Source organism: Spea bombifrons, chromosome 4 (genome assembly GCF_027358695.1).
Source record: "Spea bombifrons isolate aSpeBom1 chromosome 4, aSpeBom1.2.pri, whole genome shotgun sequence".
In the NCBI taxonomy this organism is placed as follows: Eukaryota; Metazoa; Chordata; class Amphibia; order Anura; family Pelobatidae; genus Spea; species Spea bombifrons.
Window position 1 is genome coordinate 74,211,642 of NC_071090.1, and position 26,372 is coordinate 74,238,013.

The following is a 26,372-nucleotide window of genomic DNA, read 5'->3' on the forward strand; positions in this document are numbered from 1 at the left end:
CTGATGAAGTGGCCCACTTGTAACGTACCTGGCTGCCGGTCCCTCCGGGTCCGCAGATCCTCAGCCGCCACGGAAGAGGGGGAGACCCCCCACCTTGCCGCAGCAGCATCAGCCACCACGGAAGAGGGGGAGACCCCCCACCTTACCGCAGCAACCTCAGCCGCCACGGAAGAGGGGGAGACCCCCCACCTTACCGCAACAGCCACAGCCGCCGAGGAGAAGGGGGAGACCCCCCGCCCTGCCACAGCAGCTTCAACCGCCGCGGAGGAGAGGAAGACCCCCCTCCTCCGCAAGACAGCTTCTGCCGCCGCGAGGACGGGGAAGACCCCGCAACTCCACACGGCAGCCGCCGCCTTCTGAAACCTGGTCCGGTCCTGCCGCGCGTACACGCTCTTCTGCACGCAGCCGGTACTACAGGTCCTTTTAGAAATTTAAGATCTCGCCAACCTCAAGATGGCCGCGGACAGGAAGTGACGTAACGGCATTTGAATTTATGGCGGGAAAATGCTAATTGAAGTCTGCACTTCCTCTTTCTATTTAAGAGCCTCAGAAACCTTTCAGCCTTGCCTTCTGATGGTTGTACCTATCTTGTATAGTGTCATCTCAGTACGCGTTCCTGTTATTGATTCCTGGCATCTGACTCCGGCTTACATTACGACTATCCTGACTTCTGGCTTCCTGACCTCGGCTTACCCTGCAACGATCCTGACTTCTGGCTTCCTGACCCTGGCTTGCTCATTGGCTATTCTATACTGGACTCTGGTGTTCTGTCTTTGGGACTTGCACACGCTGTTCTACCTGATTACAGGTTCTACCTTACGCTATGCGTGACACCACTGCAGAAAAAACTTGGACATCCCTGATCTAGGTTTTGTGACTGGCACTTGTTTGCCACATTTAGTTTTTACTGTAACTTATTCCTTTTTTCCTTCTTATTCGGTGGGGCCTGAAGATCTACAAACACTCCAAATATATAAATAATAATAATAAATAATAATAATAATAAAGAATCTTGAACTTTTAATCATGGAATTCCTATGAATCTGTGAACAAAACTTTCATATTTATAGTCAAGAGTAATTAAGAATATTCTATGTTTGTAATATGGAATTAACAATGTAACGGCTTAAATAAAAATAAATACTGCTAAGAAAGGACAACAATTTAGATTAAGGTGATAGAACAGCATATGTAACAACGGGTTGAAAGAAGTTAAACTAAAAGCTTTGAGAGCATCAGGCTTGTCCACGTCCATGAATTGTTCCATCAGTTCAGCACTCTCCGTGCAAGCCGCTACTCCTTATCCAGTGAGAAGTGACTTTCTTAGCAATAGAATGTTTCAAGGGCAGCAACATGAAAACAGGCCAAATCCAGTGCGAATTTGTTGAAAGTGGTGTCACATATAAAACAAAACTAAAAGTGTGACAAATGCCCACAGACCAGTAGGAAGCCTGGGGGTTCCCCTATTCTCCATCACCAGAAGAAATCTGGACACCAATCTCTGAGTTTCTTGTTCCTGTTCTATGCACTGGTACTCTCCAAAATCTGTGACCTTGTCAAACAGCAGAGCACAAACACCATTATGTGGGGTACAGCCACTTATTTCAATGTCTCCATATCTCCAGCTATATGTGGCATGCTTCGAAACGGCTGGGCAGGTCAAAAAGTAACGAGTATCATTATAGCCCTCAGAAAAAGGAGTCTGAGGCAATACTCGGCTTCCTGGAGAACGAGAAAAGAAAGGTGTTATTCTCATTTTGTGTGTGTGTGTGTGTATTAGGTTGGTGGAGGAAGGAGAATGGTCTAGGGCTGTTTTTCAGGGTTTTGGCTAGGCCCCTTACTTCCAGTGAAGGATAATGTTAATGCTACAGTATACAAAGACACTTTAGAAAATTGTATGCTCATATAGATGGCCATATATTTCTGATCTTATATAAATATAACGCACAGATTTGTTTATAGATTGGCTACATAGGCTGCTGTTCGATTTTTTTAAAGATACCTATGCTACACCAGAAAGGCAGCGGGAGATTAGGCAGCTAAATGCATGGCTGAAGTCTTGGTGTAAGAAGGAGGGCTTTGGGTTCTTAGAGCACTGGGCTGATTTTGCTTTGGGGTACAATCTCTATAGTCGTGATGGATTGCACCTAAATGCAAGAGGGTCCAATGTGCTTGGGGAGAGAATGGTTAGACGGTTGGAGGAGATTTTAAACTAGGAATGGGGGGGGAGGGAATAAATACCGGGTTAGACAGTATAGAAAGGGAAGGCGATTTACTTAGTAACCAGGTGGGTGGATCTGGGGGCTTGGTCTATAAAGATAATAGGGAGAAGCATATGTTTTGCCCCCCAAAGCAAGGACAGAAAGTGATTGCAGCATCGGTGTTAAATGACAAGCTAAAGGTCATGTCTACAAATGCTCGCAGCTTAGGGAATAAGATCCATGAACTTGTAACAGTTGTGGCAACTGAGAATGTTGATATAGTGGCTGTTACTGAGACATGGTATAATGAGAAAAATGACTGGGACATATCAATACCGGGGTACTCTTTATATAGAAAAGATAGAAAGGGCAGGAAAGGGGGAGGGGTGGCCCTATATGTGAAAAATAACATAAAATCTAACTTAATACAAGTTGGTGAAGAGAACTTAGAGTCGGTTTGGGTTACAGTACAATATGGCAAAAGTAAAGTAACTCGCATAGGTGTGATTTATAGACCCCCAGGACAAGTAGAAGAACTCGATAATCTACTAGTGGAGGAAATAGCTAAAATGACAGTGAAGGGGGATGTTATAATCATGGGTGACTTTAATCTCCCTGATGTGAACTGGAAAACGAAAGTAGCTGGTTGTACCAGGAGTGCGGATATTCTAAACTCCTTATTGGGATTATCTTTAAAACAGGTGGTTGAGGAACCAACTCGTAAGGAGGCCACATTGGATTTAGTGTTCACAAATGGAGATTTGTTAACAGATATTTCTGTAGGTGAAACTTTGGGATCTAGTGATCATCAGTCTGTGTGGTTTAATATACGAACAGTGACTGAGTCACACCACACAAAAACAAAAGTTTTAGATTTTAGAAAAGCTGACTTTTCTAAAATGAGAAAATGTATAGAGGAGTCATTATCAGACTGGCACAATTTAAATGGTGTTCAGGAGAAATGGGATTTTGTAAAAGCTGTTTTATCGAAGATAACAGAAAATTGTATTAGGTTGGTCAGTAAGAGTAAAAAATTAAGGAAACCGCTGTGGTACTCTGCAGAAGTGGCCAAAATCGTGAAAGACAAGAAGTTAGCCTTTAGTAGATACAAAAATACCCAAAGTGAGGAAGATAGACAGATCTATAAAATTAGGCAGAAAGAGGCAAAGAAAGTTATAAAAACTGCCAAATCACAGGCAGAAGAGCGAATTGCCCTATCAGTAAAAAATGGAGATAAAACATTTTTTAGATATATAAATGAGAAAAGGAAAGTTAAACAAGGATTAGTTAGACTAAAAACAAAAGGCATATATGTAGAAGAGGATAAAGGTTTAGCTGACTGCCTCAATGAATATTTCTGTTCAGTTTTTACAGATGAGAATGATGGAATGGGACCTCAGTTGGGAAAAAAGACTGAATCATTTGAAATATGTGAGTTTATCGAGGCGGAGGTTTTACTTCAGTTGTCTAAGGTAAAGACAAATAAGTCGATGGGGCCTGATGGGATACACCCCAAGTTATTAAAAGAGCTTGGGGGTGTACTAGCAAAACCGTTAACTGATATATTTAACGAATCATTGGTAACGGGAGTTGTCCCTGGGGATTGGAAAGTAGCGAATGTTGTGCCTATACACAAAAAAGGCAGTAGGGAGGAGTCGGGCAACTACAGGCCAGTTAGTCTTACATCTGTAGTGGGAAAATTAACGGAAACAATGTTAAAGGAAAGGATTGTTGAACATCTGAAGTCACATGGCTTTCAAGATCAAAAACAACATGGGTTTTCCTCAGGAAGATCTTGCCAAACAAATCTTATTGATTTTTTTGATTGGGTGACTAAAGTAATTGATCAAGGTGGTGCAGTAGACATTGCGTATCTGGATTTCAGTAAGGCCTTTGACACTGTCCCACATAGAAGACTTATAAATAAACTGCAATCTCTGGGTTTAGATCCCAATGTTGTTGAATGGATTAAGGAGTGGCTGAGTGACAGAAAACAGAGGGTTGTAATCAATGGCGTATATTCAGAACAAGGTCTTGTTACCAGTGGGATACCTCAGGGATCTGTACTTGGACCCATTCTCTTTAATATTTTCATTAGTGATATTGCAGATGGTGTTGATGGAAAGGTATGTTTATTTGCCGACGACACAAAAATTTGCAACAGGGTTGATGTTCCTGGAGGAAGAAGCCAAATGGCAAACGATCTAGGTAAGCTGGAAAAATGGTCAGAGCTGTGGCAATTGGCATTTAACGTGGATAAATGCAAAGTAATGCACCTGGGGCATAAAAACCCAAGGGCAGAGTATAGACTATTTGGTACTGTCCTAACCTCAACGTGTGAGGAAAGGGATTTAGGGGTAATTATTTCTGAGGATTTAAAGGTAGGTAGACAATGCAGTAGAGCAGCAGGTAATGCTAGCAGAATGCTTGGTTGTATAGGGAGAGGTATTAGCAGTAGGAAGAGGGAAGTGCTCATGCCGCTGTACAGATCACTGGTGAGACCTCACTTGGAGTATTGTGTACAGTACTGGAGACCATATCTCCAGAAGGATATAGATATGTTGGAGAAAGTGCAGAGAAGGGCTTCTAAAATGGTTTATGGATTACAAAATAAACCTTACCAGGACAGGTTAAAGGATCTTAACCTATATAGCCTGGAAAAAAGACGGGACAGGGGGATATGATAGAAACATTTAAATACTTAAAGGGAATCAACAAAGTAAAGGAAGAAAGTTTATTTAAAAGAAGAAATAAAACCGCAACAAGAGGACACAAGCATAAACTAGAGGGGCAAAGGTTTAATGGTAACATCAGAAAATATTACTTTACGGAAAGGGTAGTGGACGCATGGAATAGCCTCCCAGTGGAAGTGGTAGATGTTAATACAGTAAAGTCATTTAAGCAAGCATGGGATAGGCATAATGCCAAGCTAGATATAGGATAAGGGCAAGTACTAAAGGAGAGTACTCAGGTTGGGCAGACTGGATGGGCCTTCTGGCTCTTATCTGCCGTCACTTTCTATGTTTCTATTAATTGGACTGAATACTCACGTTGCTGGATGCAGTTCACACGAGCTCCATGTGTGATATTCTGCAAACTCCTAAGGAGACAAGAGATGTGCAAACAATGGGTTGTTGTTGACCTCTGGGCTGCAACACGATCAGCAGAGCCAGGGCAGAGGCATGATATTAACACAATGGCATTTCAATATCACTAGGAACTGAAATGTGGAGTTGCTGTCTGGCTATGCATTTGTATCCATTTGATATGAGGCAATTTTGCTTTTTTGTCTTCTATTATAGTTTAAGGTTCAACTGGACATTTCAGTGGTGGACTAAATATTTTCTCCTTTGCAACTAGTCCACATGTTCTCACACAATAAATATATTGTTGCTAATACTTTTGTCATTAAAACAAGATACAACACATTATTATTTTGTTTTTGTTTTGTTCTTGAGTGCCAAGACAATTTGGGGTTTTTATGTTTATAGATCATGTTGAAGGGAAATTGTTTTTTTGTTTTCCCTTCCATACTTTGAAATGCAGGAGTCATTAAAAGTATTTTCATATCAACCCAAATGAACAAAGCAGCCAAGTGTTCAGTATCGGAGGGCCTCAGTTTGTTGGAAACTTTTTGACTACTGAAATTTGAAAGTGTGAAATTATTTTACCACATTTGGGTGGCTGAGAGCAAAATCTATAGTGTGAAAATGAACACTCACATTAAAACTGAAACCACCCTTCCTTATAAATAATTAGCAATGTAACTTAGAATTCACTAATAAAAGCAAACAGGTAGGGTTTTTGTGCTTTATATGTTAAAGCTGGTCAAACAGAGGTAATAAAGCCACATATACTCAAACATTAGCATCATGATATTTTTATCCATGAATTTTAAAGCTCTCTGGCCCACCAAGCCAATAGATAACACTTTCAGCAGGATTATGTTGGTAAGCATATAATGGTCAAGACAAACATACATTGGATCCGTCTGATAGACACAACTAGTGTTCTAGTTGTGTTGGTCAGTACTCAGTAGATTTACAATACAAGTCACATAAGCACTTTACCAGGAAAAGAAAAAAACAGAGAAAGAAAAACACAAACCAAGAAAAACAAGACACTGGGACCAATAAGTCACAGCCAAAAAGCTGTATGCGGCCCACTAGACCTGTTCTGGCAGCACTGTTATCTAAAGTACAATACATATTATACTGCCTATACAGAAAAAAAATTCTGTATCAATACAAAAAGAAGTCATAATGCAAATAGTATATGATGCTCTCTACTCCCTTTGCCTGAGTCACACCCGAATGTAAATCTAATGTTCCCTAAAAACCTACCCATAAATAACATTTTAGCAAGCGCTAGATACTCTAGAATCCTAAAGATTCCAGACTTAAAAGATAGGAAGCGGAGGAGTCCTAAAACCTATTTGACATTTCATTTTTTGTGTGTCTCTACATTATACCACATCACTCCAGATAGGTAGAAAACATTTTCCCAGCCTCTAGCTAATGGCTAATTGGGAAGATGATTAAATATGCATTAAATAAATACCAAGCCCAACCACGGTTCCTGTGCTACCAGTAAACAACACTGTCAACCTTGTTACTTTCCCCGTTTATCTACTTTTACTTTCATATATACATAAAAAAAGCGCAGCATTAATTCCGCTTTGTGCTCATTCATCCTCTGTTTCTTCGTAATTGATTGACCGCATTTGACCTTGAATCTTTACAATGAATCCTTTATCGTCCTCAAATTTACATCCATAAAAAGTGTGACGAGGCCTGTTTTTCTGTTCTGTTTGTCCCTGGTACATATAAATAAGTGTTTATCTAATCTCAGTTGACTGTAGTTTTTTTAAGCCTATTTTGGTAGCACGCTGGACAATGGACCGTCTATAAGGGGTTTTGTAAAGTGGAAACACAATGTACGAAAGAAAAGAACAAAGTTTACTAGTGCATAGGTGCAGTAGCGTACCTAGCGGGGGGGCGGGGGGGGCGGTCCGCACCGGGTGCCGCTCATCAGGGGGTGCCAACTTGCCGGCACCCGGCACCCCTCCAGAGACGGACAGTAATGTCCGCCGCTGGAGGAGCAGGCTCGCAAGAGAGCAGTATCGGAGGTCTTTAACAGACCTCCGGCTCCCTTGAGTGATTTTAAGCCGGTTCCCTTGAACCGGCTTAAAATCACTCAAGGGAGCCGGAGGTCTGTTAAAGACCTCCGATACTGCTCCCTTGCGATCCGCGCGGCAACTGCTGCTGTGCAGAGGGCACTGTGGGCGCGGCTTCAGTGCCGCTGGGATCTGACAACAAACCCCGGCGGCACTGAAGCCGCGCCCACAGTGCCCTCTAACCCGGAAGAAGACAGAAGAAGAGGAGCGAAGAAGAAGACTGCTGTAAAAAAGAAAAGACTGCTGTAAGAAGAAAAGAAGTAGAAAAGAAGGTAGGAAATCATTCATTAAGACTGAGTGACAGTGAGAGTGAGAGTGGATTGGTATGTGTGGAATCTGTGGATTGGTATATGTGTGGATTGGTATATGTGTGGATTAGTATGTGTGGAATGTGTGGAATCTGTGGATTGGTATGTGTGGAATCTGTGGATTGGTATGTGTGGTATGTGTGGAATCTGTGGATTGGTATGTGTGGAATCTGTGGATTGGTAAGTGTTGATTGGTAAATGTGTGAGAGTGATGGGTGTTATGCTGTACCATTTCCAATGTCTTTTTCATTTTAATTATGCTCTAAAGTACATCATAACTCCCATCACTCTATACTGTTCCATACAGTGGCAGAGCTGGGAGACAGAGGCCTTGCACCCCCACCGCAGGGTGCTGGTCAGGTTCTATGTGGGCAATGTGGACGCTGGCTTTGGGGTGTGCAATCTGTGATCTATGCCTGTAATTTAGGGTGTTTTATCTATAACTTTAATGCTGAGTTTTTATGTGAATTCCAATTGATCAATACCTGCAAAGCTGGGTTTGTGTGTTAATGTGTTGGTCTATATCTGCTATGCTATGTTTCTATACATTATTTATGTTTACCAGCAAATACAGGATTTGTATGTCTTATTCAGTTGATCAATACCTGGGGTGCTGTTTCCATGTGTTGTTTATTTGATCTATACCTTCAGTGCTGAGTGATTTCCAGTTGATCTATACCTGCAATGCTGGGTTTGTGTGTTCTGTTGATTTATACCTGCAATGCTATGTTTCCATACATTATTTATGTATACCTGTAAATACAGGATATTTATGTCTTATTCAGTTGCACGTGCTGTTTCCATGTGTTGTTTATTTGATCTACACCTGAACTACAGGGAGTAATTAAAAGAGAGTTGTGGTTTAGTGACGTAGGGGACAAATGGACTTTGGGGATGATTACGGGGAGAGGACCTCCCAATGTCACGGTGCAGTCAGAAGAAGGGAAGGCTGTACTGACTCTCACAGTCTTCCCCTGATCTGCAGTTGAGGGCAGTACAGCATAATCCCTATCACTATACATCGATCTAGACATTTACAATAATGCAGCATAACCCCTACCACTATATCCTAAGCCAGACACTGAAGTGGTAGGCCTACACCACATCAATGGCTTTGTATATAGTGATATGGGTTATGCTGCATTATTGTAAATGTCAGACTCAATGTATAGTGATATGGATTACGCTGCCCCACCGTCAATGTGTGCTCAGTATAAAGTGATAGGTGTTATCCTGTATCACCAGCAATGTGGGCCTCCGTATATAATAACAGTTATGTTGTACCACCGTCAGCGCGTGCCTCAGTATATAATGGAAACGGTTATGTTGTACTACTGTCAGCGTGTGTCTCAGTATATAATGATAGCAGTTGTGCTGCACAACTGTCAATGTCTGCCTCAGTGTATTATGATAGTTATGTTGTACTACTATAAGTGTCTAGCTCAGTATATAAAGATAGCGGTTATGCTGTACCACCATCAATATCTGGCTCAGTTATAGTGATAGGTGTTATGCTGTTCCACTGTAGTATCTGGCTCAGTGTATAGTGATAGGAGTTATGCTGTTTCACTGTAATGTTTGCCTCAATATATAATGAAATTACTTAAGCTGCACCACCGTCAATGTCTGTCTCAGTATAGAGTGAAAGGCATTATGCTGCACCACCGTCACTGCCTGGCTCAGTATATAGTGATAGGTGTCATGCTATACCACAGTCAGTGTCTGGTTCATATGGTATATATATAATCATGAGTAGACATGGCAACACCACTATATATGCAAATGCTGAAATGAAAAGAGAACAATGTTATGGTGACTCCTGATTATAATATCAGAATTTTGTTTTAGTTTATAGTGTCTTTAGCTGCTTAGCCAGTACTTAATTTGTAATGTTTGTCACTCATTTGTTAGGTCTTCTTAGAAACTTGTTGTGTTTGTTGTTTTTTTTGGGGGGTTATTAAAGAAAGCACTATTATACAGTAAATGTTATTTAAACATATTTATTTTACTTATAAGTTATTAATTTATTTTTTTCAGATTTCTTGTTGTTTACAGTTGACATACAGTTTACAAATTGGTGCAATAAATATTCTTGCCAACATAATTTTGTAGATGTCTTTACATTTGGGGGGGGGTGCCACTTACAGGATCCGCCCCGGGTGCCAAATACTCTAGGTACGCCCCTGCATAGGTGAAAGAAATGAGAATAGTTTGTCATAAAGCACAAACTGTTGGAAAAGTAGACTTAATGAATGCTACATATACTTTGTGGGTTTTTTGTTTTCTTTCAACCAATGTAATCATTTTGGGGATACTCACTTAAAAGTGGGTAGGACGCATTTTGACCCATGTACTCTCTTTCCATTAACAAGAAAGGATATTTTGGCATTTAAATCTTCTTGTCTTGTAAACAGATGATATTTATTTAGTAGACAAACTCTAAATAAATATATAAATGTATATTTTAACATGTTTTTAGTCTGGCTATTCTCAGTAGAAACTGTGAACTCTCTCCATTTGGCAGTAAGATCAAAAGGAGTAAATAACTTATTTTGATGTTAACTTGAAACAAATCTAATTATGGGGTTAGTGTCCTCTAAAAGCGGTTATTGTTGAAAAGAAACATTAAATTATAATCATCATAATTATCAAGCTATGCGAACTCACGGAAGGATGACCAATTCTTTCTTATACGAAGTCAGCCATGCCATTTCCTTTGCTTTGTTGCAAGGAATTATAGAAACACTGAGTATTTTGTTTTTGTTAAAAGTACAAATATCTGAAGACAGTTTTTGTTGTATATCTACCACAATGCTGAACAGCTTCAGTCAGCATGAATTTCAATTCAATATCCTCAGTGGCCATTCATGAGGTTGTAGTTTAAGAACAAACCATCCCTTTTGATTATTAGATTATATTTTGCGGAGGATAAACATTTCTTGATTCAGTGATGTGTTTAAAAGGCATATCTGGGTGAAATGACTCACCTTTTGTTTCTCAGGACAGACCTACAGCTCCCATTTTCCCAGCCACAATAGGGATCCCTCGCCCGGATACAGCTCTCGCAGTCTTGGTTGTACGCTGTACAGTCATCCACGAGTAGCCTGACCACTTGTGTGGCAGTGCCCACATAAAGCGCATGCTGGAGACAAAGATAACACTTATGCATCACAAACTGATGGAATGTCCTTCAGAAAAAAACAGTCTACTGTGTTGTTACTAGTGTGACTAAGTGGTTACTAAAATACAATAAAAACATACTGAATGTTGGCCTGGAGAGCATCGTATGCTATTTGGATTACACGACTTTTTTTTTGTTTTGGTACAGAATGTTTTTCTGTATAGGCACCTTACAGTTTACATATTGTACTTTAGATAACAGTACTGCCAGAACAGTTATAATGGGCCGCATACAGCTTTTTGGCTGTGACTTGAATAAATTGGTCCAGCGTTTTATGTTTTTATTTGCCTTTTTTCTTTTCCTGGTAAGGTGCTTATGTGACTCGTATTTTAAATCTACCGAGTACTGTTCCAATAGCACCAACATTCAGTATGTGGCTTCTTAGTTAAACAACTAAAAAAAAAATCTGACTTGAGTAATAATGCATCGCTATACAGCTACAAGTTAAGAGAGAATGTTTGAACTCAAGTACATCCCCAGCCATTACATATACACATTTGTACACATTGCATTTCTTCAATTTAACATTCAATAAGAATAACCAAAAAGCACAACTGTTCAAGGTCTATTTTAAGAACAATCCACTTCAGAACAAAGTAAAGCAAGAGGAAATAGGAATTGAAATGTCGTAGTTTAATAATAGTTTGATTCAAATCATCTTCATCTTTATTTGTTGGAAGTGTAAAAGTTGAGGAAGGAAAATGTGGTTAAGATATGTGCAGAGGAGCTAATGTGTGATATTTGGAGGGGGTGGTGTAACGTAAAGGAAGTGGTACAGTCATTCATGGAGGATATAAGATAGCAAGCTGTGGTGGAGGTAGTCACGGGACCAGGGGTGTAAACTGCCATGGGCCCGGCCCGCCCCCCCAACTTTAACTTCTGCCTGCCCCTTACTTTTGTTGGCTCCAGCTCAAGGTAAAGAATTTTTTCTGACTTCGAGAATAGACGAATCTCTTGTATATTCGTGGCTCCATCACCCAACTCTACAATCTTGTGTACAGTCCCATTATCTGGAGAAAGACAAACGGTAGTGTCATATTCTATTTGTTCCTGCTCTTATTGTAGTTTCAAATACATTCATTGGCTCTGGATAAGCTGAAAAAACCGGGGAAAATGTGAGATAAGGACACCAAAAAAGAGTTGTGTGCCAAGAAAGCAAAGACATGGCATGCATTGTACATAAGTCTTTTTACTATTGTAAGCTGAGCTTTGTACTACATTAATGTAGCTGCCATAAGGCTAGCATTAATATAGAGGAAAATCAAAGGTTAAGAGCATAAAAAGCACGCAAAGGGTTATGTTTAGAGAAGGTCACACGGTCATTATTGCTCTCTGTGTCCTGGTGATTTGTCAGTTTGTGTTACCTGTAGCCAGAAATATAACCCTGTTGGTCTCCCCGTCTCCTGTTATTTCATCCACCACAAATCTTGTGTAGTGACTTAGGGTCTGGAAAACTACATCCCTTCCCTTTGGTTCCACCCAATCTGTCAGCTCAGGGTGTTTGGAAACCTCTGTAAAGGTGTCCTCTGGAGTGTGTCCTCCAGATGGAAGGCACTAAAAGAAGAAGGAATAATGAGAAAAAACACCAGGTTCATGCAGTGGAAGATTGTCTTGGAAAAGAGAAGGAAAATATTACTGGAAACAGAACAGATCATAAGGAGAAAATGAGAAGTAAACTGGGGAAGACAAAATAGAAAGGGAGACCCTAGGGATAAAGAGGTGGAATGTGATAGCTCTAGGCAAAACTTAGAGAGGTAACAGATATACAGAGAAATCTAAACATTATGTAGATTTAAAATGCAATTTTGATAAAAATATGCAATTGTGGCACTATATAGGGAATAAAGTATAATCTCTCCATGTACTAGTTAATTGGCTAGTAAGTTTGTAAAGAAAGAATTTAGTAGGGCAAATAAATAAGCGGGGAATCTTACCGTCCCTGGGCGTACACGCAGGTTGTTGTTCTCAGATTCAAACAAAGTGGAAGTGCTGAAGACATTCTCAATGTCCAACAGACTGTATAAACAGACTGCACTATGATTCCTACGAAGAAGAGAAAGGCTCTCATGTAAGGGCGCGCAAAAAGGTATATTTAGGAGGGTTTACAGGACCCTGGGGTTTTCCTAGGGCATATTAAGGCTCCAAAAATGGAACTTCTCTGGCATTTTTACAGTAGTTTATAGGAATGGGATGAAAGATCGCTTGTAACGCAGTTGTCAATTTGTTATTGTTATCCTACATAAATTAAGGAACAGACTATTTGTGCAAATGTATTTTCAGTTCCATGCAGATATTTAAATGTCAAACATTCTGATTTAGTTGTTTTCTTTACAAATCACAGGAGGGTTCACTTTTTAACAGGAGATATTTAACCTGACTACATATTTGTAGAAAGGTAGGGATACATTTTGTTAATCGCGTTCCCAGGTGACTCCTGGGAGACTCAATCCTTTGTGTAAAGCAACTGGAGATGCATAACAGCAACACTTGGCTTAATTGCATTATTTTTTATGGAAGCAGATACATGACTAGTTAACAATTAATTTTTAAAAAATCATTATAAATACTTCATAGTTGACGGCAATGAGGGAAATCTCATGGGGCGATCTGTTTTAGGGGGACTGCCAACACCCTGGATGTGCCACACTAGGCCTGGGCGCAGAATAATCCCTGTATATAGCTGTCCGCTCGAGTTATTTTGCAACAGTCTGTCTACTTTTTTTAAAGTACTAATTTGCCTTCTCTTTCTAAAGTAACATTAACATTTTTATTTCCATGCTCATAAATGCCTAATCGATACTGCTAAGTATCGGGACCCTAAAGTACCATTTGATTTTCTTCTAATGATGGCTTTTGGCAAACTTGAATTAATATTTGTATAATTAAGGAAACTCACCATGCATTAGTAAACAAGCCATATATCAGATTTCCTGTCCTGCTTTTAAGCAGAAAAACATCCTGGAGGACAGGAAAATACTGTCCCTTCTGGATAGACCCGCATACAAGTCGTGATTTCAGTGCAGTACTAAACATATTGTAACTATTGGTGTTCTGTGCACCTTGTTCCCCCTGATCAAGAGAGAGAGCGGCGGAAAAAGAAGGAATGAATAAAATGTGAGGAGCAAAACGAGAGAGACTGCATTAACAATACATATCTATAAAAAAAAAATCTGAGAAAATGTTTAATCCATCTTATTGGGCTATTTAGACCTCAAGCAAGGAAGCATCATTTTACTGTAAGGGCAGTATAGATGAGGACACACTACCTATCCTCAACCTCCTTTGAGATTGAAAGCTTGCAAGAACAGGGTACTTATGTCCTCATTCTTAGAATGTGTTAACCTGATGGTCAAATTATATTGTCAATATTAATTAATATTAATGTTACCTTTCACTGTTTCCTATTGTAATGGCACTACAAAATCTGATGGCACTCTGTAAATACATGTAATGCACCTTCACTTTTCTGTATATTTTTTACTGAATTATTCCTATAAAACACCATAATGTCAACTATTTTCTTAATCAGTTTCTTCCCAGCCCATATTAGTGTTGTCATTTGATGTTTCCTTCACCTTACATATGTGAGCCACCATGGACAGGCTTTTCTCTGAAGTGCGAGTTTGAACGTTGTCCTCTCTGAAGAAGAGTAAAATTTTATCTTGGTCTTTGTCTTCTTTCTCCACCACCATGGACTTCACAAAATGAGGGTCTAGGAAGGGGTAGAAAAGTGATTGATGTGTAATATTTCAGTAGGCAGGAATACATGGTATGGGAGGTAGTGCTGATGGAATAAAAATGATAATACTACAACTGGTGTACATTGTCTCATTTTATTACTCAAAACTTTGCAGTAACATGGATGCCTAGCTAGATATTGAGGGATGGAACCACTAGGTTCTCCCTTACCTTAGCATTCAGGAAAGGGTACCATAGGCTATAAACTGGACATGAACAGCACTATGCCTTCTCCTCTATCTTTTTCCTCATTTATTGGTCCTAATTATTCTCCAAGTGCTTTCCATTTCACCAAGATTACAATTCCTTCCACTTGCTTCTACCTCTGTTTTCACTCCCCTATTTGGCATTTTTGATACTACCCATTCTTTGTCCCACATTCCCTGTCAGACATTAGGGCTTGCTCTCATCTTTAACTTACTTCTCATAAAATAATCTCCTGTGTATAATAATGGTCGACTCCCATAAATCTTGTGAAATCTGGGTTTCTTGGCGAACCCATTGTTTGTCTGCCGGATGACTGTGGAATATGTTTCATTTCCTGAAAGAAACAAACAAAAATAAAATAATGGTGAATAAAAAATGGAAGAAATTTGCACAGACAAAAAAAACTAAAGTAAACCTGTTTTGCCCCTTTTCCTCCTCTTCAACAACTAAAAAAATACTGAGTTTATATGCCTACCAACATGGAGTAGGTCCCTAATAAGTTTCCTTATATTGTGCGAGCAACAGGACTGTGGGTTAAAATTGCCCCTATAATTTAAGGCCGGGACCAATAAATCGCACATGTGTGGCAACCTACTGGATACACTGTGCCACACGTATTGAGCTGGCAGACACACTCTTAATGTCAGAATTAGTCACAGGAGTGACAGCAACGTATGAGGTGTTCAGGGCTTTGTTCCACCAGGCATTTTCCCGGTGTGCCCAAAGGCCAATCCTGGCTTACCATGCAACTTATTGTTGCTGTGAGTGGCCATTGCATAAATAAAGTGTTGGTGAGCATTATTGCTTAATTTGGTGGTTTGGCCTCATGTTCATGCTTATCTTTACAGAAAAACACCCTAATGAACATTTGCAATTGTGTTACACAGAGCAAAAGCAGAAGTTATGGTGAGATATTTGTAAGAATCAACAAGGGGAGTTATCGGAAAAGCCTATTGTGAGCAAGAGTGGAGTTTACAGGAAAATAACAGAAATTATAAAAAAGCAACAAACAATATAGTGGGTGTGGACATACCTGTAATCAAAACATTATAATTGGTTCCTGGAATTTGTGGGGAGAATTCTTCAGTCAGGTCATTGCGTTTATGCAGGGTGCCATTATTCTGAAAATTAATTATTATTAATTCACATGTAAACTATTTTTCATATTTAATAAAAACTATGATTGGGAAAAAAAATAATTTTCTTTTTATTTGCTTTTATTTGCAAACCTGCCCCCCAGTTATGCATATCTGTCCCACGGGTTGCTACTCTGTCCCCCAGATATGCCTTATACCTGCCCATATGCCACTCTGCCTCCATGATATGTGTTTTAACCCCCATTATGCCACTCGCCCCAGAAATCCCTTTTAACCGCCTATATGCGCTTCTCCACAGCACACCATCAGAGGTCTAGTGGAGTCCATGCCTCGACGGGTCAGGCCTGTTTTGGCAGCAAAAAGGGACCTACACAATCCTAGGCAGGTGGTCATAATGCTATGGATGATCGGTGTATGCACATACATATGTGTAATATTATATATATAATCCATCCATTCTGTTGAGACATACTTTAAAATACTTACTAGGCTCCAGCAGGTTGGCTTGTATGAGTTGGTGCCACAGACAAGAAGTTTTCCCTCCAACTGTGCCACAAGTGTCACATAATTTTTACAATATGCCTAGGAGAAGGGGTTTGAAATATAAAAAGGCTTAGAATGAGAAGAGCAATTGACAATTTCAAAAATGGAAAAAATGGAAAAGCAAAGAGAAGAACTAGGGACCTTAGAGTGCAATAAAGATATCCAAGACAAAGTATAAGGTAATATATGGCAGTATAAATGTGCTGGACATGTATTAAGTATATAGGAAGTCAATAAGTGCTTTGTGATGGCATGCTAGTAAAAAAGACACATAACAGAGAGGGCTATTGGGAGCAGTGGTATTTTTACCTTTGGGGCCGACCTAGGACAGCGAACCCAGCCACGTTCACCTCTGTGATCAGATTTCGGGTACACTAAAAGACAATGTGTGCCTTTAAGAAACGCAGCTCTGGGATATGACCTCATATCCTGGCATGCCGTATCTTAATTTTAATGAAGTCTATGGAGGCTGTGATGAGCCAATATGGCTTTCATAGAGCAAATAGGTCGGTGTTACCCTGTTCTGTACCATGGGGACTGCTGCCCCCCTGGACCTGCCGCCCTAGTCAGCCTAGGCCAGGATACATCACCAATTGGGAGTCAGTGTGAGAACATTTCTGAGAATAATCGTCATACCTTCCGACAGTTTGCATTTTCAGCTTTAATCTCCGTCTGGGAAAATAACAAATACAGATTCTGTATCACATTTTATTTTTATAGTAAAAAAAACCCTTACAAAAGTCTCGCTTTACACCCCAGCGCTAGTGTTGCACATTTACTATTGCCCCTAAATGGCAGGGCCATGGGAGGGCTCCTAACCTCCTGTTGGCCACACAGTTACCTGGCCTTCAGTATCTTACTTGGTACTCATTTAAAAACATAATCTTGATAACTTAATACTGTAAATAAAAGGTGGTTTTAGCAGATTTGCAGAACTATTTCTTAAATCAGCAACCTAAGGCAACACAAAAAAAATGTCAGAACAAGGGTGACTAATGTTCTAAAGCCTCCTTGGACAGCGAGTCTCTCACGGACTAGACACTGTATTTCTAACTTTGTTAGAAGACAATGCTTTGGGCTATAAATTTCTTACTTTTTTCAATATATAATTTGATATTTAACAGATATTTGAAAAAAAACAAACAAAACACATACATGCTATAGATTATTGTGATAATTTTCCTTGAACTAATGCGCTTTTTTTTGCATTCATTAGCTAATGAATTTCATTGTACCAGTAAAAAAAATAACGAGAGATTACCAATCTTTGGCAAAAAGTGAACGGAAATTATATTTTCTAAATTTTAAAATATATTTGAGAGATATAGAAAGATTTCATTTTTTAAAAAAAATTCTTGTATACGATATCTTAAGAATTGTGTAAAACAGTTTTTACCCGTTTTGTTGCATTTTCTTTGAAATCAAAGTGATAAAGAATCTCCTGGCCCCCCACATACAAAGAGTCCTGATGGGAGAGGTGATATACTGCATATGGCTCTTCCTGGGGCAGCCGAAAATTTTTAATATCTGTAGGGAAGGCAGAGAGATTGAGTGTAAAAAGGCAGAAAATCTAACCAAACAGAGAAACTGTCATTAGCCATGTAAAACAATGACACTCTGTACGGCTTAGACTTTAATTTACTTCCCTATTGTGCTGCTATTACCAAACTTCTCCTTTTTAATGCAACGTCCTGTTCAGAAACACGGTAAACATACCCTATTTATCTGTAAGAGAGCCTCTGCTGATTCGTTCGTCTCAGTACTGGATTAAGACAGGCTCATACAGATACAGCTCCGGGGCCCATCAGCACATTGAGCCTTGATTTATCCCATTGTAGATTATGACCATGTGTTCTGCCTGCCAGTAAACAATTTGCTTGTGCATACACAAAAGCATTTGGTTCTTGTCTGGCTGATTAGGAATTATCTAGGAAGGCTTAATGCTCATTTATAGCACACACACACACACACACATGAAACCCCTGACTATTTCCAGGTATGTCTATTAGCCAGTCTGTTCTTTCTATGCCTTCATGCTATACTGCCAACCAACGAAGGTGAGCTTCCTGTGTCCAAGTCCTTGGATTAAACTACCACAGTTCTACTTATTTTTGGGCAAAAAAGGCGAGTTTTCAGAGAGCTTTTGATGTTTGCCTACGAGGAAATAACTGACTATAGATGCACATCGCAAGTCTCAAGAAACATGTTATTTCTGGTTTATGTTTATTTTGAGTTAAAAGCAAATTATATATCTCTGTTTACAATTGCACATTGTCAACGACGTCTCTGCTTCCCGTATAATTACAAATCCACAGACCAGGGTCAAGATGCTGAAACGATACTTACACAAACAGAATAACCTCCAAGGGGATAGCAGAAGACATGGTTATAAATAAACATAGTGTGCTAAGATTTGTATGTTACCTTAGTTTAAGTGAAAGTGCACAGTCCATAAACATTATTTGCAGAAGTGACAAAAAAAACTGTCTGGTTTTGCATTCTTTCCAATTATGGCTAGTAAGTAAGAAAGATGTTAAGACAACAGTTTTGCAGCCACTTTGTTACTGTATCAGCAGTATGGTGTGCAGTGCAGAGTCAGGGCAACACAGCTGGAGGAGTCTGAACACTAGGAGCAACAAAAGTGGAATCCAGAGATGAAACACGAGTCAAGCAGAGGTCAAAAGCCATTATTATTATTATTATTATTATTATCTTTTATTTATATAGCGCCAACAGTTTACGCAGCGCTTAATACAATACATAAATTCAAGGGATATGACAAGACAAGAATTGACAGACTTAGACAAACCGATACATTTGGTGGAGAGAGCCCTGCTCGCAAGCTTACAATCTAGAGGGAAAATGGGGTGATAAACATAAGGCATAGAGAAAGGGTGAGGGGTATTGTGGGGGTATCAATGACAAGGATGTTCTAGCAGCTAAGATTGTATGCTTCTCTGAAGAAGTGGGTTTTTAGATGTTTCTTGAATGTCGGGAGGGAGGGTGAATTCTGAAGGTTCCTTGGGAGCAGATTCCAGAGATATGGGGCAGCTCGAGTGAAATCTTGTAGACGGGAAAAGGAAGAGGTGATGAGTGAGGAGGAGAGCCTTAGCCCATGGGAGGAACGTAGGGATCGAGTAGGAGAGTATTTGCTAATGAGGTCAGAAATGTACGGAGGAGCAGTATTGTGGATGGCCTTATATGTCAGTACCAGGATCTTAAATTTAATTCTAAAGGTAATTGGGAGCCAGTGGAGGGATTCACAGAGGGGGGAAGCAGAAGAGGAGCGACGTGCAAGGAAGATGAGCCTAGCAGCGGCATTAAGGATAGACTGTAGTGGAGAGAGTCGAGACAGTGGAATGCCAACCAGAAGAGTGTTGCAGTAGTCAAGACGGGAAATGATAAGTGAATGAACCAGAGTTTTTGTGGATTCTTGGGTGAGGAATGGGCGGATACGAGAGATGTTTTTTAGGTGCAGGCGGCAGGATCTGGCGAGGGACTGAATGTGAGGGATGAAGGAGAGGTTTGAGTCAAGGATGACCCCAAGGCATCGGGCCTGGTTAGTAGGAGAGATAGTTGTGTTGTTAATGGTGATAGAGAATTCAGGTAGTGGAGTGGAGATGGAGGGAGGGAAGATAATGAGTTCCGTTTTAGAAAGATTAAGTTTCAGTGTTGTGACATCCATGACATCCATGAAGAAATAGCAGACAAGCAGCTGGTGATCCGGGACATGAGAGATGGAGAGAGATCAGGAGAAGACAGGTAGATTTGGGTATCATCTGCATATAGATGATACTGGAGGCCAAATGAGTTGATTAGATTGCCAAGAGAGGAAGTATAAAGAGAGAACAGCAGAGGGCCAAGGACTGAACCTTGGGGGACACCAACCGAAAGTGGAAGGGGTGATGAAGTCTCGCCAGAGAAGTTGACAGAGAAGGAACGGTTAGACAGATATGAGGAGATCCAGGAGAGAGCTGTATCTCGAATGCCCATAGAAGCAAGTGAGTCAAGAAGAAGGTGGTGATCAACAGTATCGAAAGCAGCAGAGAGATCCAGTAGAATTAGAATAGAGTAGTGACCTTTAGCTTTGGCAGAGAGCAAGTCATTGGAGACTTTTGTTAGAGCTGTTTCAGTAGAGTGAAGGGGTTTGAAACCAGACTGTAGAGGGTCAAGGAGGGAATTAGAGGAGAGGAAGTTAGTGAGGCGATTGTACACAATCCGTTCAAGCAGCTTAGAGGTAAAAGGAAGCAGAGAGATAGGGCGGTAGTTAGTCAAACAGACGGGGTCTGAGGAAGGATTCTTTAGAATTGGTGTGATTAGCGCATGCTTGAAGGCAGATGGTACAGATCCAGATGATAGAGAAAGATTAAATAGGTGGGTAAGTGATGGACCAAGGGATGGACATAGAGACTTTGTGAGGTGTGAAGGGATGGGGTCAAGGGGACAGGTTGTTGGGTGAGAGGAAGAAAGAAGAGTGGCTATCTCTTCTTCGGTTGTAGGGGAAAAGGCAGTTAGTATAGTAGGAGTAGAGAGGGTGGTGGTGAGTGGTGTAGGAGGGAGTTGTAAGGAAGAGAGGTCTTTTCTAATAGTCTCGATCTTCTCTTTGAAGTAGGTAGCAAGATCTTGGGCAGTGAGAGAGGTTTGTGGTGTGGGTGTGGAGGGACAGAGAAGGGAGTTGAAAGTAGAAAAAAGGCGTCGTAGGTTGGAAGAAAGAGAGGATATGAGAGTGGAGAAGTAGAGCTGTTTGGCGAGAGAGAGGGCAGAGTTGTAGGTGTGAAGCATGAATTTATAATGAGTAAAGTCTTCGCTGGATTTGGATTTTCTGAAGTAGCGCTCAGCTGTGCGGCAGCACTTCTGAAGATACCGTGTGGTTTTGGTATGCCATGGTTGGCGTTTAAATTGTCGGGGGTAACCTGTAGTAATTGGAGCTATGGTGTCGAGGGATGAGGCAAGTGTGTTGTTGTAAAAAGAGGCTGCTGTGTCTGGGCAGGAAAGGGTTAACATGGAAGGTAAGAGAGGTTCGAGTGAGGCTGACAGTTGGGTAATGGTATTTTCTGGTAATGGCCTACAAGTATGAGGTGAGCGCTGTAAGTTTGTCTTGTTAGGGGTTAGCACTGGAGAAAAAGATAGGAGGTGGTGGTCAGACAGAGGGAAGGGGTAGATGGAGAAGTCTGAAAGGGAGCATGATCTGGAGAAAAGATTATATCACAATGCTAGAGGGTCAAACCAGGAACAAGCAGGGTCAAGAGCAAAAAGATAACCAAAAGTCCCTGGAATAAGAAGTGTTACATAAAAAGTAATATTAAAGGGCCAGTGTTAAAATATGAAGTTCAGGTGGAAAACAAGGTCCTTTCTAAGTTAAAAAGGTCAGTCAGTGCCACGTTCGCTATTTGACGCACTGCAGGGTAAGGCCATACATGGCCTACCTCATTAGACTCAATGGCTGCGGGACATCACTATAGACTTCCATTAACCCCTTGGACCTGGCTTGACTCTACATATGACATGCCATCCACACTATGTTTTTAATAGAAAACACACTACAGAATAGGGCTGCAACAACTAATCGATAAAATCAATAATAAATCGATAATGGAAATCGATTTTTAATCAAATATAAGATGAGGGTATACCCTTCACCTTATAATCCCACCTCAAATAGAGGTCTGATAATAACACTAAGATCCAGATCCCCTGCAGTGCTGAAGGGGAGCCAGATCCTCCTCTCTGACAGCTGACGGGCGTCTGTGCGATGCGCGCAGACATCCTCCGCTACTTTACATTGTAGCAGAGTGTCATTTCTTCGGTGTTGTCACATGAAAAGATATAATAAAATATTTACAAATATGTGAGGGGTGTACTGAGATATATATATATATATATATATATATATATATTACACATACATAAATACACACACATTTGCATGAGCAAGTCCACTATATCCTCTTCTTCCATGGAAAAAGTTAAAATGCATGGGGGGTCTAGTTTTAATAAAAGAATTTGAATTTGATAGGTTAACTGGCTGGGTTCAAAGATGCCCCAAAAATAGGACATGGGCACAGACTAACCAGGTGTCCAAATTCCCCAAAAAAAACAAACCCAACAAACCCATGCATGGGGGTATTACTGTACTCAAGAGATGTTGCCGAATAGGTATTAGGTGGTTGTTTGACAGTGACATACACCAGCAACTGTAAATTCTAGGGCTGCAACAACTAATCGATAAAATAGATACTGAAAATTGTTGCCAACGAATTTCATTATCAATATATAATCCGTTTCAGTGACTCACAGCAGCAGTTCCTACTTATCAGTTCCTCCCTGTAATCACTGTGACAACCGGCCCCACCCCTTCCTTCTCCCAGAACCACATGGCTGTGACACTCATCTAACTGTAAGTAGTGATGGGAAGTTCGGATCATTAAAGTGAATAGGATCATGTCGATTCGTTCACTGAAATGATCCGAATCTTCGGATCACTCAGTGTGTCAGGCACACTAACGATTGGCCCCGCCCCTTTCATTATGAATCCTCCCCCCTGCCTCCAGTGATGTCAATGAAGGCAGAGAGTCGTTCAAAGATTCGGATCTTACAAGGATCCGAATCTTACAGTGATCCGGATCACTGTAAGATCCGGATCATTGTAAGATCCGGATCTTTGAACCACTCTCTGCCTTCATTGGCATTCTAATCATTCAGAGAATGTCACCATACTGTTATAAATAATACATTAATAATCACTGCCCCCAGGATTTACATTCCCCTTTACCTGCAACTGCACCTTAAGCTAACTTTATTAAATTAATTAAATTAACCCTCACCATTAAATTAACCCTAAACACCCCATCAACCATGACTGCCCCTAAAATTAACCCTTAACACCCCATCAACCATGACTGCCCCTAAAATTAACCCTTAACACCCCATTAACCATAACTGCCCCCAAATTAACCCTAAACACCCCATTAAGCATAACTGCCCCCAAATTAACACTAAAGGCCCCATTAAGCATAACTGCCCCCAAATTAACACTAAAGACCCCATTAAGCATAACTTCCCCCAAATTAACCCTAAACACCCCATTAAGCATAACTGCCCCCAAATTAACCCTAAACACCTCATTAAGCATAAATGCCCCTAAATTAACACTAAAGACCCCATTAAGCATAACTGCCCCCAAATTAACCCTAAACACCTCATTAAGCATAACTGCCCCTAAATTAACACTAAAGACCCCATTAAGCATAACTACCCCCAAATTAACCCTAAACACCTCATTAAGCATAACTGCCCCTAAATTAACACTAAAGACCCCATTAAGCATAACTGCAGTTATGGTTAATGGAGTATTTAGGGTTAATTTCAGGGGCCGTTATGGTTAATGGGGTCTTTAGGGTTAATTTCAGGGGCCGTTATGGTTAATGGGATCTTTACGGTTAATTTCAGGGGCAGTTATGGTTGATGGGGTATAAGGGTTAATTTTATGCTGATGAGTGAGGGTTAATTTAATTAATTTAATAAAGTTAACTGTAGGTGCAGTTATAGGTAAAGGGGGGCAAACTCAGGGGAATCTAAATCCTGGGGGCAGTGTGAACATTATTAATGTATTTATTTATAAAAGTATGGTATCAGTAATATTCTCTGAATGATTCGAATCTCTGTAAGATTCGGATCCTTGTAAGATCCGGATCCCTGTAAGATTCGAATCATTCGACTCTTCGGATCATTCGACTCTTCGGATCATTCGACTCTTCGGATCATTCGACTCTTTGAACGACTCTCTGACTCTATGAGTCATCGTTCCTGTGTGAATTAATGAGCTGTAACCTGACCCCAGAGTCTGTGTCTGAGTGCTCTGCAGATGACTCACAGCTCTAGGATCAGGTTACAGCTGCATGATTCACAGACTGAACCGCTACAAATGAATCGTTCAGTCTAGTGAACCGATTCATCCGGATCACTAAAAAGAACCGGATCAAATGAACGATTCGTTCATGATCCGGACATCACTAACTGTAAGTATAAAATTAATATTTGGGCTGCTGAAAGTTAGGGGAGGTAGGAGTCAATTTAGGGGCATTTGTGGTTAAAGGGGTGTTTAGGGTTAATTTAGGGGCAGCTGTGGGTAATGAGGTCTTTAGGGTTAATTTGGGGCAGTTGTGGTTAATGGTGTGTTTAGGGTTAATTTAGGGGCAGTTGTGGTTGATAGGGTCTTTAGGGTTAATTTAGGGGATGCTGTGGTTAATGGGGTCCAGGTTCCCTGCAGCTGCGGGGGATCTGGATCTTAGTCGTCTCATAGTCAGACCTATTTGAGGTCTGATTATAAGACGAGGGGTATTTTCCAGAGCATTTGCTCTGAAAAAAACCTTGTCTTATAATCGAGCAAATACGGTATATGTGTGCAAGAGAGACTGCCTGAGTCTCTGTGTGCGTGTGAGAGAGATAGAGACTGCCCGAGTCTGTGTGTGTGAGAGAGATAGAGACTGCCCGAGTCTGTGTGTGTGTGAGAGAGATAGAGACTGCCCGAGTCTGTGTGTGTGAGAGAGATAGAGACTGCCCGAGTCTGTGTGTGTGTGTGTGTGTGTGTGTGTGTGTGAGAGATAGAGACTGCCTGAGTCTGTGTGTGTGCGAGAGAGAGAGACTGCCTGAGTCTGTGTTTGTGCGAGAGAGAGAGAGACTGCCTGAATCTGTGTGCATGTGTGAGAGACCGCCTGAGTGTGTGTGTTTTAATTTTTTAGTATGAAATCTCGGAAGTGGTTACTAAAAAAAAAAAAATTTATCCCACCACTGGATATAATGGGAGAAAAAGCAAACTTGTTTTTCAGACAAAACCTTCTGACACATCATATAGATCTTTGGCACCCATACTCCCCTAGTACAGACACAGATTAAATGGAATTACAGGTGAAAGACAGTATTGAGTGAATGCCCATAGGATATAATGGGAGAAAAAGCAAACCTAAACTCAAAACTTTTGGCTGCATATACACACACATTAAAATTCTTGATTAAAAAACTGGGTCATTAAGAAAAATGATAGATGCTTTTTAAGAATAAATCTATATAATGGTAATTACAGATTAAAATAAGATGGAAGCACATGTAACATGTAAACTATGGGAACTCATTAACCCCTTCTGTTCTTCACGTCTGCCTGAGTAGTTTTCCTCATTTAGATCTCCCTGTTCTTAAGCTCCTAATTGTTATTTGTTTCAACTCAAGCACTCTTTGTAAAAGGTATAATTTCTGGGCAAGATCTTCTAGAATGTTAAACAATCTCGTACATTTCAACCGAAAGTCTCCAAATAATGACACTACCAGAAAAACTGAATTCACTATACAATTTTGATAATTTATTTTTTTTATAGTATATTTTCTCTTTATAAAAGCATAAGACATTATTACTACATATATATATCCAGAAAATAACTAAATGTTTGATTGCTTGAGCGTGTTTATTGGGGTTTTATTGTGTTGTATTTATTCTACGGCAGGTGTCTGTTGATTAGGGAGAGTTCCAGTCACGGGTTTTATAATATCATTAAGGTTATTTCAAAGCCTTTGCCATCTGCCATGCTTTTTATGCTATCCTCCCTTTAGACTTCAATAATTTTACACTTGATGAAATCAACATAATAAAGAATTATTTCTGGGGAAAAAAAAGAACCAACTAACGAAAAGCAAATCCAACACAAAAAGCATCTTCACGTTCTTCTGTCCACCTAGAAAAAACCTCTACTGTGTTGGAGCACAGGCACAGATCCATGAAGAAGATGGTGTTACATCCTACCTCTTGGTTGATGGGTGATCCTTGGTGTCATCCTAATGTCCCCTATGCTGAGGCATATCGAAAAATAGACAGCGAGTATAATAGAAGAAAGGTGCTGCATGGCTGATGAGTAAGACTCAAGACTGAGG

General features: G+C 40.3%; 1 protein-coding gene across 1 annotated transcript; it reads right to left on the reverse strand.

Moving 5' to 3' along the window:
- Positions 1 to 993: 993 nt before the first annotated feature.
- SEMA7A (semaphorin 7A (John Milton Hagen blood group)) lies at positions 994 to 26,372 on the reverse strand. The gene is made up of 14 exons (XM_053464173.1): positions 26,245 to 26,372; positions 17,848 to 17,978; positions 17,088 to 17,123; positions 16,395 to 16,490; positions 15,845 to 15,932; positions 15,026 to 15,145; positions 14,442 to 14,578; positions 13,763 to 13,935; positions 12,801 to 12,909; positions 12,231 to 12,420; positions 11,761 to 11,876; positions 10,673 to 10,827; positions 5,252 to 5,301; positions 994 to 1,722 (listed from the first exon to the last, which is right to left on the reverse strand). The coding sequence occupies exons 1-14, from the start codon at positions 26,342 to 26,344 to the stop codon at positions 1,397 to 1,399; spliced, it is 1,827 nt and encodes a 608-aa protein (XP_053320148.1). The 5' UTR covers positions 26,345 to 26,372; the 3' UTR covers positions 994 to 1,396.